Source organism: Petromyzon marinus, chromosome 36 (assembly GCF_048934315.1).
Source record: "Petromyzon marinus isolate PM22_M1 ecotype Great Lakes invasive population chromosome 36, UKy_Petmar_22M1.pri1.0, whole genome shotgun sequence".
NCBI lineage: Eukaryota > Metazoa > Chordata > Hyperoartia > Petromyzontiformes > Petromyzontidae > Petromyzon > Petromyzon marinus.
In genome coordinates, this window is record NC_133702.1 from 364,036 (window position 1) to 382,127 (window position 18,092).

The following is an 18,092-nucleotide window of genomic DNA, read 5'->3' on the forward strand; positions in this document are numbered from 1 at the left end:
TAGACCTCGGCTCACCGAGAAACGTCTCTGGGTTTGGTCTGCATTTGAAAGGGTGGCAACCCGACTGCCTGGATTAGGCTTCGTCTGCCGGGCCCACGGTGTCGGCGTGCAGGTGGTTGAGGTGGGGGGCGGTTACTGCATCCCACCACCAGAGGTTCCGGAGGCATTGTCCATCACATATCATCTAATGGCTCCTGAAGCAATATTATCATCCACATGGTCACCCAGGAAAGCCTCACCAAGTCTCATGACTCTTTCAGGAGGGCCCTGCCAGGTTTCCTCAGTAAGGGGTGATGTTGCTGTGTATGATCCTATTTGAGTAAATTTCAGGTAATTTTCCAGCATTGTGATGTTTGACCAATACCAGTTAAGTTGTTTTTTAGCCACGTGGCTGGAGTCCTGAAGAGGCCAAGGCAGTGCAATGAAATCCTCTCTCGTAAACAGTCTCGATTTTGTGCAGTCGTTGGTGTGTAATGGTACACGTTGCCACTTTGAAAAGATGTTTATTGAGCGTAGGAAAATGGCGGGGTGACGTAGAGGTCCACAAGCTGTTGGGATACACGAACCACCCCTTGGAGCCGCCGCCGAAATCGGCTGGCGTCGGGACGTGGCAGCATGTGGTCATCGTTAGGCAGTGCGCAAGCGGCAAGCAGCCGGAGCTGATGAATTCGATATCCAGGGGCGCGTTAACGATCGCAATATCCATCTCCGGCGTCGCCAGGCTGCGGGGGTTCAACGGTATGCTCGGGCCACCGAGAGACGCAGCGGTGCCCTCAGGCGGAGGGAGGCACGGAGAAAGGTGGCAACTCGGGAAAGCTTGTGATGCGTGTGCTATGATTGCGTTATTGATTTTTTCGTCAGAGCAAGAAGCCAGACGCTTGCAAACCAGCATCTGTCCGTATGATCTAGCGTTACCAGCTCTGTGCTCAGTGAACAAGGCAGCAGTCGTACAAAACAGGCTTCATCTACTTAACACGTGGGGTTTCGCAGCCAATATCACAATCCAGAATAGATTTTTGGCTTAGGCCACAATGATCTGGCAAAATTTTTGTCATGAAACCCCTCCACCACCTGACATAGCCAAGCAAGTTGAATTGTCACGTGCTATAAGAGTGTTGCTTAACATGGCGATTGTGTGGAGGTTGATTGTTCCACAATTAGGTAAGGCATGAACTCCCCCGGCAAGAACCTTTTCCCCAGGCCAAGAGCCTGATACCCTCACCTCAGCGTGGTTAGTTGCATACCGTGTGACAAGTTCGGCGTGCATACAGTGGTGACACCACGAGGTTACCGCGACGACTACGAGATGCACGGCTTCTTATCACAGATGTTTCTTTTATCAGTCTTTCACATGCGAGGTTCACATCTATATACACAGCTGCATTTGTATAAAAAAATGACTTTTCATAATAAATAAAAACCAGGCTGACAACAGCGTTCCTCTTACTTCTCGACAACTCTGGCGACAGTCGAGGTTTGGCCACATTCTGTTCTGGATGTTGCAGTTGCTTTCCCTATCCTGGCGTGGAATCACGAGCCGCCTCCGCACATTTGACCGGATGGGCGTTCGCGGCCCAAGCTCTAGGTGCTGTGTCCGCTGCCATCCTTGTGGCTCCTCTTGTGCTTGAGGATCTCCGTGGGGGCGAGCTGCAGGTCCTGCCCACACTCGTCGCAGTGGTAGAGCTGCTGCAGGCGTGCGGGCATTGTCCCCGTGCACCCGGGGCCCTGGGAAGTGGCTGCAGAGGAAACGCGCGTGGGTGCACAGACATCAAGATGAGGGGGGCAAACGATTCGTCCGGCAGCACCGCAGGCCATAAAATATGGATTTTCAACCCTCGGCTCACGGCTACAGCAGACTGGCCAGGCGAGTGCGTTACCTACGCGTCGTTGAAAACCCGAATCGTTAGTGGGCGGCAATTCCCGCCCTTAAATTCGGGACACCCAGTGCCATTGGTTTACAAGGTCGCACTTTGCTGATGAGACTCGGTGAAGTTAAATGAGTCAAGTTGATTAAGCAAATGCCAGAGGAAAACATGAATCTGAAAGTCTCACAATGTGATGGATTAACCGTATATCTGTTTTAAATATTCAAGCCATCTAAAATATGCATTAAATCAATAACCACCGTAGTTAAGCATAACGATAGGGGCACTTTCTTAAATACTTAAGTAACTCAAAGTGCCTGTCGTTACATATTTACCATTCCATTGCCTTGCTGTAGTCCAGCCAAGGGGACCGACAGTGGTAGCTGTCCCGATGCAGCACCGGCCTGCAGATTGCATTTGTCTGCCAGAAGGGGTTGATGTTGCTTTGTATTTTCCCAATTAAGTAAATTGCAATTAATGAAATTTGGACCTTGACGGCAGCACCCCCGTATAGGCTTAACATACTATTGGGGCAAGGGCTGTTAGCGAGCACCTATTAAAGCCAGCACAGCACACGAGGGGGTGGGTGACCAGCATTACGCCTGGCCGCCTTTGTCTCCCCAGTGGCGATGTTTACACACCGCCCCAGGTACTTATTTGAGACCGTACTGCTCAGAAGTCTACAACACAAACATTAGGAGTCTGCATTCCCTGCCTCGGCCAGCAAGATCACCAAGGATGGCCCTGCAGTCAACTGACGTGAACACTCGCGGCAGTAGGCACCGGCTGCGCACGCACCCTCCTGCTGCTCCGCCCCCCGGCTGCACGCGTCGCTGTGTTGCAGCCTCTCGAGCGGCGTCAGCGGCATGTGCAGCTCGCAGCGCGGACACGTCCAGAAGACTCGCAGACACTCGCCGTACATGCTGTCCGAGCCCTCCTGCGGCCAAATGTCGTCACGCTACCGTCACGCCACCGTACAAAGGCACAACACCGTCGTGCAGAGCATCATGCGCAAAGTGGCAACACCATCACCCCGTCGCCAACGTGGAAAATGTCTGTGTTAACTCATGCAGGAATGTGCCCCAAGCACATGTCAGGTGGGTTCACATTTCAAGGAGTGACTTTTTTCAGGAGCATCCCGCTTGACATATTTGGTGAATTATGAACTCAATATTTTAATGTGTGGGAGGACAACAGAAATACTTTGAGAAAACCCACACGGTGGAGGGGATGGTGCTCGTGGTGAAGCCTGGCAGCAGGTTTAGTTTAGAAGCTGCGCTAAGCTGTCCAGGTGGCGGCACCCGACTACACACCGTGCACATGCCAAGCCGTGCACATGCCAAGCCGTGCACATGCCAAGGGTGCACATGCCAAGCCGTGCACATGCCAAGCCGTGCACATGCCAAGCCGTGCACATGCCAAGCCGTGCACATGCCAAGCCGTGCACATGCCAAGCCGTGCACATGCCAAGCCGTGCACATGCCAAGCCGTGCACATGCCAAGCCGTGCACATGCCAAGCCGTGCACATGCCAAGCCGTGCACATGCCAAGCCGTGCACATGCCAAGCCGTGCACATGCCAAGCCGTGCACATGCCAAGCCGTGCACATGCCAAGCCGTGCACATGCCAAGCCGTGCACATGCCAAGCCGTGCACATGCCAAGCCGTGCACATGCCAAGCCGTGCACATGCCAAGCCGTGCACATGCCAAGCCGTGCACATGCCAAGCCGTGCACATGCCAAGCCGTGCACATGCCAAGCCGTGCACATGCCAAGCCGTGCACATGCCAAGCCGTGCACATGCCAAGCCGTGCACATGCCAAGCCGTGCACATGCCAAGCCGTGCACATGCCAAGCCGTGCACATGCCAAGCCGTGCACATGCCAAGCCGTGCACATGCCAAGCCGTGCACATGCCAAGCCGTGCACATGCCAAGCCGTGCACATGCCAAGCCGTGCACATGCCAAGCCGTGCACATGCCAAGCCGTGCACATGCCAAGCCGTGCACATGCCAAGCCGTGCACATGCCAAGCCGTGCACATGCCAAGCCGTGCACATGCCAAGCCGTGCACATGCCAAGCCGTGCACATGCCAAGCCGTGCACATGCCAAGCCGTGCACATGCCAAGCCGTGCACATGCCAAGCCGTGCACATGCCAAGCCGTGCACATGCCAAGCCGTGCACATGCCAAGCCGTGCACATGCCAAGCGCGGTGATGACGTTGCGTGGGGTTTTAGGAATTGCAATTGGGATCATGCCAAATGAAAGATATCATACAGTTCATTCAGAGTGAAATACACAATATGCATTGGAGCCCCGAGACTGGTGGTATTTAACAGGGTAATGAACGTTATTCAACTTGGACTGGTATCTCATTCAGAGTGCTCCCGGTGCTCAACTTCTATTCGCAGCCCTAAGCCAATGCTGGAAATTCCACATTCTTGTGGCAGACCAGAGTCTAGCCATAGGACTTTCGGTTAACACAAAATTACCCTAATAATCACAATCGACTTTCTATAGCAGCGTAGCTCATGCAAAGTATCTCACAACACTGCACAGTCCGCAAAAACTCGCTTGTACCAATCATATAAAGAGGTTTTCAACCCATTCATGAGTGTACGTGGGAGGGACAGCACTCTATCCCGTACAGGTGGAAAGGATGGAGATTAATCGACTTGCTGTACCACCACCACTTGGCAAGCCATTATATGGCTCCTCGACGCCCACAGGCAGGGAGTTTCACAACATTTGCGTGATACCACCAACCCTCGCTACCTCCACAGTGCTGGGTTACAGGCCACGTGCGTAGCCAAAGATCCTGCGTACAGACTGTTGGGGCAAGTGCTGTTAGCACCAATGAAGACCGGCACGGCACCCCAGGGGGTCTGTGGCCAGCACCACTCCCGGCCACCTTTGTCTCCCCAGTGGCAATGTTTATGTAGCGCACCTCCGATGAGGCCGAGTCAACCTAGGGGAGGCCCAGGACTGGTTGAGACAATCATCACTAGTGTTGGCCTTCAGCAAGAATCGAACTCGGGTCGCTGGGTGCAGTGCAGTGCGCAAACCGTTGCACTACTACTGCTCCCCACCACCCCCCTGACAACCACCAGCTACCGTGTGACGACAATGAGCTCAGTCAACCACTGACCAGGATTTCTGAGCAACTACCTGCGAGTGAGTTGCCTATCACACAGCAATTGGCCAATCAAATTAGGGGGCAGTACACTAACCAATGGGATTACACGATCCATGGATTGCTTGCCAATAAATTGACGCAGTGAAAAACCCTCGAATATTTCGTGATGAATTCTCAAAAATAACAAAATCGGACATGTACGCCCTTGTTTTGTATGCAATCTCAATCGCAGAATGTAGGGGAATATAAAAACGTACATTTTAACGTGACTGTCAGATCGACTGAGCAGAATGGCTACAATAGACACCTTGAATCAGGTTTCACAACTCTCTATAAATTCGGCAACACCACACCTACTTTCTTCCATATATGGGCCTATTGGTAATTTTGTCGGGCATAAAGTATTACAGCACCACGATGGTTCGGAAGCGCAGGGCAAGTGCGGAGGCCTCACCAGGAGGCAGCCGTAGGTGAGGTAGGAGTTGACGGCGACACCGCCCTTGGTGGCGTGGGGCCGACTCTGGGCCATGGGGAAGAGGCCCGGCCCATCGGGCTCTGCGTTCACGGCCTCGCTTGGCCCCACGTACAGCGTCTTCATCTCCAGCCCACCCAGCCGGCGCATAGTGTATTCCACCTGTCCCGACGCACGCACATGCGCGTTTGCGATTACGTCTGTGATTGTAAGCGGGCGAGTTTGAATGCTTGTGTGCGAGTTCACGTTTGTAACGTGTGAGAAGCGGTAGCGTAGTGGTTAGCACACTGCGCTATGGCCCGAGTTCAATTCCCACTTACGGCCAATACCGCTTACGGCCAATACCAGTGACGAATATCCGAACCGGTCCTGGGCCTCCTCGAGGTCAACTCAGCCTTAAATGAGTGCCTGGTGCGGTTTGTAAACATCAGCACTGGGGAGACAAAGATGGCCGGGTGGGGTGTTTTCCACCCCCTCGTGTGCCTTTGCCAGCCTTGATAGGTGCTTGCCAACAGTTTCTAAAAGGCTATATGGCCGATCTTTGTCTAATTTGTGAGTTTGCGTGCCTGTTTGTCTGCGCGTGCGTGCATGTTTGTCTGCGCGTGCGTGCTTGTTTGTCTGCGCGTTCGTGCATGTTTGTCTGCGCGCTCGTGCCTTGGATTCGAGGAACTCCGCCAGCTGCTCAGTGAGCGTCTCTTTGAGCCGAGCCTGGGCCTGAGGCTCAAGCCTGGGGCCCAGCTGCACCCCGCGCGTCGCCACGGCGCCCCCGCTCAGCAGGTGTGAGCGCAGCAGCCGCTCCCAGGATTCGCGCTGCTGCACTGCGGCCCACAGCACCTGCTGCGCCTGCTCGGCGTCCCCCAGCGACAGCTCCAGCCAGCCGTCGGCCACCACGCGCCGGCAGTCGGCGCTCGTGTCCAGCGAGCGCGCGAACAGCAGAAGGGCCTGCGGCACGGCAGACGGTGCAGAGGGCGCGTGGGGCCGGCGGCGCGTGGCGTGTCTGCGCGTGGCTTGTATGGAGCGGTGTGTGTGCGTGCTCATGGCGTGTTCTGCGTGTACTATCGGTGTTTGTCTCCTGCCGTGGCCTCCGATGTCCTGTGAAACGTCACCTATCGTATACTTGTTCCTTTTAATGTGGTGTTACTGACGAATATACCAAGCTTGTACGGCATGCTCTGTGGGCGTGTGCGCTGCGTGGACAACGGGGGACGGGCCAAGCCCGGGCGCACACCTGCAGCGCCGGCACGCGCATGCTGTTCACCAGGTAGGGTTTGGTCGTCTCCAGCAGCGAGGCGTACGCCAGCAGCTGGTGCCGGTGGCTCTGCCCGGACTTCCGTGGCGCCGCCGTCACTGCGCGCGCGGTAAACACGGGCAGAGGAGAAGCTTACAACGCTTGGCAAGCCGCAACAAGGAACCCGAAAATGCGACGTAGCAGGCTCCTCGGAGGCTCATAATTTTTTATTGCCTGCCTCAGGCTTTTGGGGAATCTTGAAAATGTATATTTTATGAAATTTTTATTGGTTTTCTGAGAATAATCGTTATTTTCAGAGCACCTTTCATTCCACAAGGTTTAAGGCAACAAACTTTACACAAGTGAAGATAAAACATTAACAGACAAATCTCATAAAATAATAAATATCCATAGAAGAAAAAAAACATTAAAATAACCATAACATGCCAGCATAAAATCAGGAGGCTAAATTACAGAAATAGACCTTGATCTTTGATTTTAAAAAGCCACTGTCGGCAAAACCTGTGACACGATGGGGCAGAGTTCCAGAGTCGCAGAGTGCGACCCCAGGGGAGCCACCTCCTCTCAACCCGAGCCCGACCCTCAAGAGCGCAGGGTAGGGGTCACCACTGTCTGCTAACCTCAGTGCACGCGGAGGCCGATAGCGACTCAATAATTCTGACAAGCACTCTGATGTCGTTTAGTGCTTTAAATGTCAGTAATAAAAAAAATCGATTCCACAATTCACTGGAAGTCAGTGCGGAGATGACCAGCACAGGCATTGTGCGCAAACCTCTATTTTTGTTCCGGTGAGAACTCTTACAGCGCTACAACGCAGGAGGTACGCCTGTTGTACCTGTTCTATACCCAGTCACGCAGGCCGGTTATCGCTTCGTCGCGGAAGGAGGGGCGCGCGGGGCGCCCCCACCTGGTGGTACCTACCGGGACGCGTGTCCTCGCGCTCCTCGGGTGGGGCCAGCAGCTCGGGGCTGTTGGCGAACACCGCGGTGGGGTGCAGCACGACGAACGGCTTGCTCCTCGTGTGGAACACCTGCGGGGAAACTCGCGTGAGGCTGCGTGCAAGCGCGACACGGGCGCGTAGTTTTGCACTCGCGCGTGGGTAGAGATTGTTATGTTTGTTCAGGCACGGATTCAAGATGGGCAGAGTCTTATTTGCAAGTGTGAGGTTCTGAATGCCACATGGGGAGTGACTTGAGACAAATTCGTCTTAATTGTTGCACGCGACTTCGTGGAGACTGAGCGCGACGCGAGCGCAGTCTGAGTGTGCGAGGTGTGAACGTGTCCGTCGTTGACGGTGGGGGAGCGTGCGTGGACGGTGGGAGAGCTGCCTGATCCGAGTCCTTCCTGGCAGCGTTGCACTCATCGGGGATTGCCAGCTGGGGGTACAGGCCACTGCACAGCACCATCTTCAGCACGCTCAGCTGGCGCCGTGACAGCCCCCGCGAGCTCTGCGAGGACGCGTGCAGGCGGCCCACGTCGTGGCGCAGCTTGAACTTGACGTCCTGCACAAGCCAAGACAAAGATCCCCCGTGTAGCCTTCCACAGGCCGTTGTGGAAAGTGCCGTTAGCGAGCGCCTATTAAAGCCGAGACTCGCGACTGCGCTCGCTCGCCAAAGGCCCCCTGCGATCCGGTGCCCTTAGTGGTGGGGGGGGGGGGGTGGTGGATTGTGCAACCGAAATTGCACGATAATGCGACGGGGATGTGCGCAGCGTGAGGGCTTGGGAGGAGGGTGTGATGATTGGAAAGAAGCGAGGGCTCGGTTTCATGATGACATCGATTGTCATGCAGACATCATCCTTTTCGTCTGTATAATTATCATCATTTTCTTGCACAGCGACGTGGCAGTGAGGAGATGCAATACAACTTAAATCTGAAATGTGTGTCAGAGTTTGTATTCCAGTTTCCTCCCATTTTGTGATGTAATTAAAAAGATAACTGGCCCAAAATCTCATCATCCCGCTCTCCTGAGGAGTCTTCTTGAGGCTCGGTGGCTGCGTCATCTTTGAACGCAGGCGCACCGCGACGGCGGTGGAGGGAGGAGGGACAGGAGGAGGGGGACCTGGATGTCGATGGTTTTGCTGGAGCCGCTGGCGCCGTCGTCTTCCCCGTCATCGCCGCCGTCATCCTCTTCGAGGCCCCCGTCCTGCAGCCGCAGCAGCTTGCGCTTCTGGGGGCCGCGCTGCTCGTGCTCACGCCGCAGCTGGTGCAGGCGGCGCCGCTCCCCATGCTGCCGCACCCGCTGCACGCTGTCCCGCACGGGCTCCTCCCCGCCACCCAGCAGCCCGAACTGCACCAGCAGCTCCTGCGGCACACCAACAGCAGTGACTCATTCAGCACAGCAGCTCCTGCGGCACACAGACAGCAGTGACTCATTCAGCACAGCAGCTTCTGCAGCACACCAACAGCAGTGACTCATTCAGCACAGTAGCTTCTGCAGCACACCAACAGCAGTGACTCATTCAGTACAGCAGCTTCTGCAGCACACCAACAGCAGTGACTCATTCAGCACAGTAGCTTCTGCAGCACACCAACAGCAGTGACTCATTCAGCACAGCAGCTTCTACAGCACACCAACAGCAGTGACTCGCACAGCACAAGCACCAACTCCTACACCAAAAACCGACTCCTACACCACATGGCCAGCCCCAGAGCACACATAAAACATTGGCACGAAAGCACAAACACACAAGCACCACGGACGATCGTCCTGACTGACACACACTTGTGGGGGCCACCTTGAACTGGCGCTGCAGGTTGGCGATCTCGTAGAGGCGCTGTTCCTCCAGTCCGTGCCTCTTGCACCACTTGCGTGATGGCACCTGACCGCCCGACTTCACCTGTCAGCAGATAAACCAGGTCTCGATGGGAGATGCCAACACTGAACGCTGAGTTGGGAGGAACCTTGCGCACTCCGCACCACCTTCCCAACACCATCATTGCTGTAAACTACAGCCTGGTGGATGCACAGGCGAACGGAGTCAAGTAAAATGTGTAACAAATCAGCTGTGCAGGATGGCTTGGGATATTTTTCCAATAGAATAGTCTGCATCTTATATATATTCATCCTATCTTGATTTGAAACTTTCGTGACTGCAGGAATCCATACTCCGTCTTCACCTGAAGACGGTCGCTTGTGTTGCGATCAAAACGTCGTGATCTATGAATTTTCTATCTACAGGACTTTACCGAAAGAACCAAAGCGTATATAATCATCCTTTTTAAATGTAGTTAGTTGAACTGGTATGTGCCTCCTATTCCCTTTCTGTACTCATAAGTGTAGTTGGGACTTGACCGTGCTCTCCTGTCAAGTCCATTGCATCACTGCCCCTAGTAACCAGGGTAGCCCCATATACTTGGCGGCTTCTAGAATCCACACACAGGAAGTGTACGCTGTACTCCCCCATGATGTTGAATGGAAAGTGAGGGGGAGCCCTGTGGTGTCTACCAAGGTCTAGCCAAATCAATCTTCCCAAAGTACAGTAAAACCTTGGATTGCGAGCATAAATCGTTCCGGAAACGTGTTTGTAATCCAAAGCACTCGTATATCAAAGCGAATTTCCCCATAAGAAATAATGGAAACTCAGACGATTCATTCCACAACCCAAAATATTCATATAAAAATTATTAATACAAAATACCTTTTTATATTTTTATTATTAAAATTTTATATGAAGTAATCAAATTTATTAATTCAATTGAATCGTGGCTGGTGTAAGGGAGACGAGAGAGGGGAGAGGAGGAGGAGGGTTATTGTATAGGACGACTTTCACTGTCACTAACGGAATCACTGCCATCTGTTGGCTCACTGGAATATTTTTATTTTTGCGCAACTTTAACAAGGAGCCTATCCAATGACACTTGCTTTTGCCTCCTTTTGAGGATTTCACGGAAATGTGACATTGCATTGTCGTTAAACAGATTCATCGCTCGCACTGCTACAGCCTTATTCGGGTGGTGCTTTTCTACGAAATTTTGCAGTTTCCCACATTTTACACATCTCCCTAATCTCATTTGAAGTGAGGGATTCCTCCGTTTTTTTCTCCTCCTCCTCAAACGAGATCTCCTCCATAACCTCTTGCTGTTGCTCACGATGCAGATCCATCAGTTCGTCGGTGGTCAGCTCCTGGCCATGTTCCTCCACCAGCTCTTGAATGTCGTCCTCATTCACCTCCAGTCCCATGGTCTTCCCCAAGGACACAATTCCATCGACAACTGGCGGCTCCTTTTCATGAGCAAACCCCCTCAACGCAATCAGACCACAGTTTCTCCAAGCAGAATTGAGGGTTCTCTTGGTGACCCCATCCCAGGCTTTATCGATGATCTTGAGGCAGTTTACGATGTGGAAATTTTTCCAAAACTCTCGGAGGGTAAGGTTTGTTCCTTTGGTCACCTCGAAGCATCGCTGAATAGTGCTTTGGTGTAAAGCTTTTTAAAGTTCGAAATGACCAGCTAATCCATGGGCTGGAGTAATGGAGTGGTGTTGGGAGGAAGGAACTTGACCTTAATGAACTCGAATTCCTCCAGTAAGTTGTCCTCAAGGCCAGCAGGATGAGCAGGAGCATTATCCATAATCAGCAAGACTTTTGAGTGGCAAATTATTTTCTAAAAGGTATTTATTCACTGCAGAACCGAAGACGTCGATGATCCACTCAACGAACAAGATACGAGTGACCCAAGCCTTGCTGTTGGACCTCCACATAACGTTTACTGGCTCTTCTGCACCTTGCATTTCTTGAAGGGTCGTGGATTCTCGGAATAATACACGAGCAGGGGCTTAACTTTGAAATCACCGCTTGCATTAGCACACAACAAGAGGGTGAGACGGTCTTTCATGGGCTTGTGACCGGGCATTGCATTCTCTTCTGCTGTAATGTAGGTCCTCTTTGGCATCTTTTTCCAAAAAAGCCCCATCTCATCGCAGTTAAAAACTAGCTGCGGCAGGTAACTTGGAAACCATGAGCTTCTGGAACTCGGCAGCGAACGCCTCAGCTGCCTTAGCGTCCGAACTCGCAGCCTCTCCATGCCTCACAACACTATGGATGCCACTTCTCCTCTTAAAGTTATCAAACCATCCCCTGCTCGCCTTGAAGCCTTCGTTTTCTGTCGACGTACCTGGCAGTTTACTTACAAGGTCGGCGTACAAGGCCTTTGCCTTCTTGCAGATAAAGTTCTCGGTCACAGTATCACCTGCTAGTTGCTTCTCGTTTATCCACACGAGAAGCAACTTTTCTACATCTTCCAGAACACGTGACCGTTGCTTTGATACTCTCGTGACTCTTTTTGCTGCATCTAGCCCCCTTATTTCTTATGTCTTCTGTAATACTGTGAAAATCGTCGACGCTGACTTGTTATAAAATCTTGTGATGTCGGCCACTCGCATACCTTGTTCGTGCTTCGATGATTTCCTTCTTAACTTCCACCGTAATCATCTCCTTCTTCTTAACACCTTCATTTTCAACCCTTTTCTTCATGGGGGCCATTTGCAGCACAGTTACTAAAGAACAGTCACTACACTTGGACACAAAATTTAAAAATGCTTTACGTGGTCACAACACTATAGTAAACAGTATAGTTTCGCACGGATGTTGACTATACGAGTGAGGCACGCCGACTGAGACCGAGCATGGGAGACGATTACCCACAATCCCGCAGCGAGAGAGAGAGAGAAAAGAACCATTGGCTCAGTTGTGATCACGTGACGCTCGGGAGACAAAGCGTATACTGTACGTACTACTTGTATTGCAAGACCTTGCTCGTTTATCAAGTTAAAATGTATTAAAACATGTTGCTCGTCTTGCAAAACACTCGCAGACCAAGTTACTCACAATCCAAGGTTTTACTGTACTAAACTATATTCTTGGGTCTCGGTAAAGTCACGTAGATAGGTTCAAATAAAATAATAAAAAATAACAGAAAACGACGTTCTGATCGCAACGCAAGCGGTCGTCTTCAGGAAAAAAAAAGGGGGGGGGGGACGTGCTCCAGAGGATTCACCCGGCAATGGATAGACAATGGATAGACAATGGTTGTTGCTGATAATGAAACGCGTGCGTAACAATGCATTGCGTGAGAGTGTGTTAGCGCGCGAGCATGAGCACGGTACCTGCACCCATTCGTTGAACACATTGAGCAGGGTGAGCGGGTCGCCGTGGTCGCTCTCAAGCGAGCGGCGTGCGCGGGAGCAGTCGGGGTTCGTGTGGGCGTTGCGGTGGAAGGGCGACTGCACACTCATGGCGGCCGCAATGGTGAGCACCGGCTCCACCGCACCCAGCACGCAGCCCACGAGCAGCATTTTCCCTGCAGCAGCAACAGCAGCAGCAGCGGCGGCACGGCTCTGTTATGACACAGCCGACAGAGATCACACAATACCCTGACCGTCACGGCGAGGTACCGCCACCACGGCGGTGGAGACAGCATCTCAATTGCGGCCCTCTTTGGACGAGTACGATGCAAAGGAGCAGCAGCAGCAGGCATGTGATGAGGAATACCAAGTTCCCGACGTGCTTTACAAGACAGTAATTAGACCAGTAGCGATGCACGGGTCTGAATGTTCGGAGTGTAAAAGCCAAGTTGGAGCACATGTTGTGCACCACAGAAATGAGGGTAGCAGAGATGGGCTTCAAAGATATAAGGATACAAAGAGATGAGGAAAAAGGAAGAATGGTACTCATAGCAGACAAGCTAAGAGCTGACTCAAGTGGCATGTAGGTACATCAGATGATGAATATGGAAGCACCAGGGGCGGACACTGAGGGGCAGGCTAATATAGAGGTGGCTCCAAGCGGTGAGCCAGGATGTGAAGGACTGTAGAGTGGGCATGGAGATTATGGCCCAGGACAGAACGAGCGGAGCAAGAGGAGCAGTAATGGGTCAGAACCAAGGGGAGTGGGGAACACGGCAGGAGGAATAAGACTGCGGTGGATACTCCTTCCACGTTTCTCCCATTTCTCTTCACCACGCGTGTCCCTGCCGCGACGTGGCGAGACACGGCTCGGTTCCTCCCCGTACCCGTGAGCACGTCCAGTGGGAGCGTGGCCAGGACGCGCCCGATCGGCGTGAGCTCCTCCTGCTCGTCCAGTGCTCCCTGCTCCTGCAGGAACTGCATGGACGTCTCCAGGCTGGAAGCCGGGGGTGGCTCCAGGAACCCAAACAAGCGTGGGTCTCCCAGCCCCATGCTCTTCATCTACGGCAGCAGAAGCGAAGAACGAACGTAACGTGAGGCCTCCACCGGCCATATTTTTTTAGCGTAATATATGGGGAGTGTTTACAAGCGCTGCATAGAAAACCAGGGAAATTGTATAAACATGATGCACAAATAATAAAATAAACTAGATCTATGTACAACGGAAATCTCGTAAGCAATTCCAACAACTTTATGAATGAACTCACATGGCATTTATAACAGTACAGATTACAACACACACACAGGACACACATACACACACAGGACACACACAGGGCACACACAGGGCACACACACATACACACGGCGCACGCACACACAGGGCACACACAGGGCACACACAGGGCACACACAGGGCTGCGAGGAACTGCGGGCGGGGAGGTGGCCGCGGTAACGCGTGTGGGAGGCGCGTGGTTACCTGCAGCACCACCGAGTCAAGTGGCACGCGCTGGACCTCGGGCACGGCATACGGCTCCAGGGCGTCGTACTCCGACTCGGCGTACAGGCGGAAGCAAACCCCGGGCCCCGTGCGCCCCGCGCGGCCCTTGCGTTGCTCCGCGCTCGCGCGGCTGATCCAGAACTCCTGCAGCCGCTGCATCTTAGCCTTGGGGTCGTAGCTCATCTCCTTCACCTTGCCTGAGCGGTAGCAGAGGACATCCATGACGTCAGGCTACTGCCCGAATGGTGGCGCAGCACTCATCTACCCGGAAAGGCTCGCTAAGTGTGGAGATTATTCCACGAAAGTCCTGCATAGAGATATTTGACCAAATCCTTTACCGAGTGTTTTTGCATGAAGAGAAAACCACAGTACCCAGAGAATACCCACATGTTCGAGGTGATGACACTCAAAAAAAGCGCACCGATGGTTTCATAACCCATTTGCTGTACTGTGCATGCCATCTCCTCGCTGCCTTGTAGCCCAGCGAGTTTGGGAGTTAAATTTATACAATCCATCAACCCTCACCTCAAAATTTCTGGATCACAGACAAGAGCCATCACACGTGACTAACACGTTCATCATTGACACTGTGATGTAGAGAGCCTGCTAAAGGCCCGAGGGCCCCCCTGTCTTGCACAGGCCATGTATTGGTGTTTCCTTGCCTGTGACCACAGCGCGCAAGTATGAGGCTGTATATATGAGAAGTCTTGTCCATTTGTGAACCCAGTCTCCGGTGATAGCAGCAGCCAGCTTGAGGTCCACTTCCACAGTTTATGTGAATTTATGCGATTTTACATTGTTTAACTTATCCGAGCAGAGCCATACACACTCAACAAAATATTCAAGAGGGTTGGGTTTTTTTGCGAATGGGAAAGATAAAAGAGTGCCCTTAACCATTACCTATGAAAAGGGGATCTCTCTCCACTCAAGATGGCAGCTTGATACCAACCTGCTTGTTTACTGCACCTGTAGGCACCTCCTCATCGCCTTGCTCCTAAAAACTCCAACAGCCCAGCGCATAGAGGCAAGAATAGTGAACCTGACAAGCACAGGGGCGAACACATCCAGAAATTCGCGCACACCGCACGGCTGGAGGCGAGGCCCCGTCTCTAGGCCGTTGCTGGGGCGCTGCGGCCGCGTACCCGAGTCCACGATGAAGCGCACTCCGTCGATAGTGACGGACGTCTCGGCGATGTTGGTGGACACGATGCACTTCCTCACGCCTTCCGGGGCCAGGTCGAACACCTGCGCAGGAGACGCAACGCAGGAGGGGGAGAGGACGTCGCTCTGCTAACAACAGACTCAAAAAAACTATCGAGGCCGTATCGCTCAGTTGGCTATTTGTTTCCCATTCGGTTGTCGAGTTGCAAGTTTATCAGCACATTCCACGACGTTGACAATCAGCACGTGTCAGTCCACACCTGTGACACAGCACTTTTGAGTTAAGGGCTGGTGGATCACATCAAGATTTTGCATTCTGCAGCCCACTGGGCTGTGTAGTAGCCAAGGGATGGCAGTATAACAAGTAGGGTCGTGAACCCATGTGTGGACCATTCGAGTGATGGATATGAGTTCTCTCCGTGTATTCAAATCACTCGTTAATTATTTAAATTGCCAGATACCTCAATGCAGGACCTTCCTGAAAAAGCTTTGCGACCTATTGATGAAGTGCTAAATAAGTTACATTACAGTATTATGATCCTCAAAAGGATTCCAATGCAACGTTCGAATTTATCTCATTTTCTGAAGTGTGCATTAAATTCAGGTGTCAAACAGTGACAATCCTGCTACTGATATCGGTGATGATGATGGCAGCGGTGGTGACAATAGCCAAGAATGAATTTGGCAACAAAGACCAACATTTTGCACTCGTCGTGTGAGTCACGGTGACCAACAATTCGTCTTCCTTTACCCCCTTCGTTTATAATCCGGGAGTGCAAACTCTGCCCGACTGTCTCCCCCCTCCCACATCCCCTCGTGCCGTGGGCCTCATCACCTTGTCCTGCTGCTCCGCGGACAGCGTGGAGTGCAGCTGCAGCACGATCCACCGCTTCGTCTCCACCGCGTAGCTCTGCGCCGCCTCCGCCACGCGGGCAATGTCCGCCATGCCGCTGAGGAAGACGAGCAGGTCGCCGCGCTCGTCGGCCGGGTACTTGTGGTCAATGCTCTGCATGATGCGCAGGTAGGGCCGCGGGTCGATCCTCTCCGACTTGCCCGTCTTCTCCTCCTCGGGGACGGGCCGGTAGATGACCTGGATCGGGTAGAGCCTGCCCGGCACCTGCAGCACGGGCGCGTCGCCCAGGTAGCGCGAAAAGAGCTGGATGTTGATGGTGGCCGACATGAGCACGAGGCGGAGGTCGTCTCGCAGGGGCAGCAGCTCCCGCAGCACGCCGAGCAGGAGGTCGCAGTGCAGGTGGCGCTCGTGAACCTCGTCCAGGATGAGCACGTCGTAGCGCGACATGAAGCCCTCCGTCTGCATCTGGCGCAGCAGGAGGCCCTCGGTGAGGAAAAGCACCTTGGTGGCGGCCGTCTTGGACGTCTCGAAGCGGATCTGGTACCCGATCTGGGAGCCGTGCTCGCCCAGGCTCTCGTAGGAGACGCGCTTGGCGAGGGACATGCAGGCGATGCGGCGCGGCTGCGTGCACGCCACGCGGCTCATACCTGCCGAGAGCAGATACTGGGGCACCTGCGTGGACTTGCCGCAGCCCGTGTCCCCCGCCACCACCACCACCTGGTGGGCGCGCACAAGCTCCACCAGCTGGTCCCTGTACTCGTGGATGGGCAGGTTCCTCTGATCCCGCCGCAGCTTGGCCAGGCGGCTCATCTGCTGCTTCTGGCAGAAGTCCACGTAGTGTAGCAGCACGGCCTGGAACTCGCGCAGACGTGCCGGGGTCAGGCCATCCTCCTCCTCCTCCTGACCCCCCTCGCCTGGAGGTCGCTGGTCCCAGCGTCCGGACCGGCGCCGCTCTCCCCGCTCACCCCTGACATCTCTCTCGCTCCTCTCTCCCCTGTTACTTCCATCTCCCCTCTCACCCCTGTATCTCCTTTCTTCAATCTCACCCCGGTCTACCCTCTCGCCCCTGCCACCGCGCTTCTCCCCACCCGGGTCCCCGCCTCCCCGATGAGCTGGCCTCGCCAGCCGCTCCGCGAGTTCGGGCACGGCGAGCGTCACGTTGATGCGGTGTTGTCGGTCGTAGACGGCGGGGAGACCCAGCGCGCCACCCGTGGTCACTGAGCCGGGCCCGGCCTGGGGACCCTGCTTCGCCTGCCGCGCCTGGAAGCGGCCCAGGAAGAGCCAAAAGTCGGAGTGGCGCGCGGAGCCGGGCTCGGGGAGGCCGCTCAGAGCCCCGCGCGGGAAAAAGAGCGCGTCCAGCTCGGCGCGGTGCCGCTCACCCCACCACGCGGAGCGCGACATCGCCAGCCACGGCGTGAACGCTCGGCCCCAGCACCCGGCGCCCTTAAGACTCGGGGACTCGGAGAGCCGCCGGGGGCCCAAGGCTCAGGGACCCAGACGCCAAGAGACTCGAAACTGCGGGACTCACAAAGCCGCAAGACGCAGAGACTCGGAGACCAAGAAACTCACAGCTCATCAGGGGGAGTCGGGACACAGCGGAGACTCGGGCCTCGCCGTCACCGTCCCCGGCGGAACCTCCCCGCTGTTGATCCTCATCACCCGGCAGCAACCTCAGCCGTGATTGGCCGAGTCCGCTCAGCTCCACCCCTCCCACTCCCCAGGGTCAAGGCCAAT

General features: G+C 54.1%; 1 protein-coding gene across 3 annotated transcripts; it reads right to left on the reverse strand.

Moving 5' to 3' along the window:
• Positions 1-1,315: 1,315 nt before the first annotated feature.
• On the reverse strand, positions 1,316-18,086 carry DHX34 (DExH-box helicase 34). Of its 3 annotated transcripts, XM_076071984.1 has the most exons (15): positions 17,928-18,081; positions 16,341-17,210; positions 15,487-15,589; positions 14,324-14,541; positions 13,731-13,905; positions 12,826-13,019; positions 9,458-9,559; positions 8,782-9,024; positions 8,050-8,223; positions 7,643-7,751; positions 6,701-6,819; positions 6,127-6,414; positions 5,455-5,634; positions 2,649-2,802; positions 1,316-1,736 (listed from the first exon to the last, which is right to left on the reverse strand). In XM_076071984.1, the coding sequence occupies exons 2-15, from the start codon at positions 17,166-17,168 to the stop codon at positions 1,582-1,584; spliced, it is 3,042 nt and encodes a 1,013-aa protein (XP_075928099.1). In that variant the 5' UTR covers positions 17,169-17,210; positions 17,928-18,081; the 3' UTR covers positions 1,316-1,581. The 3 variants fall into 3 exon arrangements, with proteins under 3 accessions (XP_075928099.1, XP_032822701.2, XP_075928098.1); XM_032966810.2 differs by having other exon boundaries at positions 16,341-18,086; XM_076071983.1 differs by having other exon boundaries at positions 2,664-2,802; positions 16,341-18,082.
• Positions 18,087-18,092: the final 6 nt, after the last annotated feature.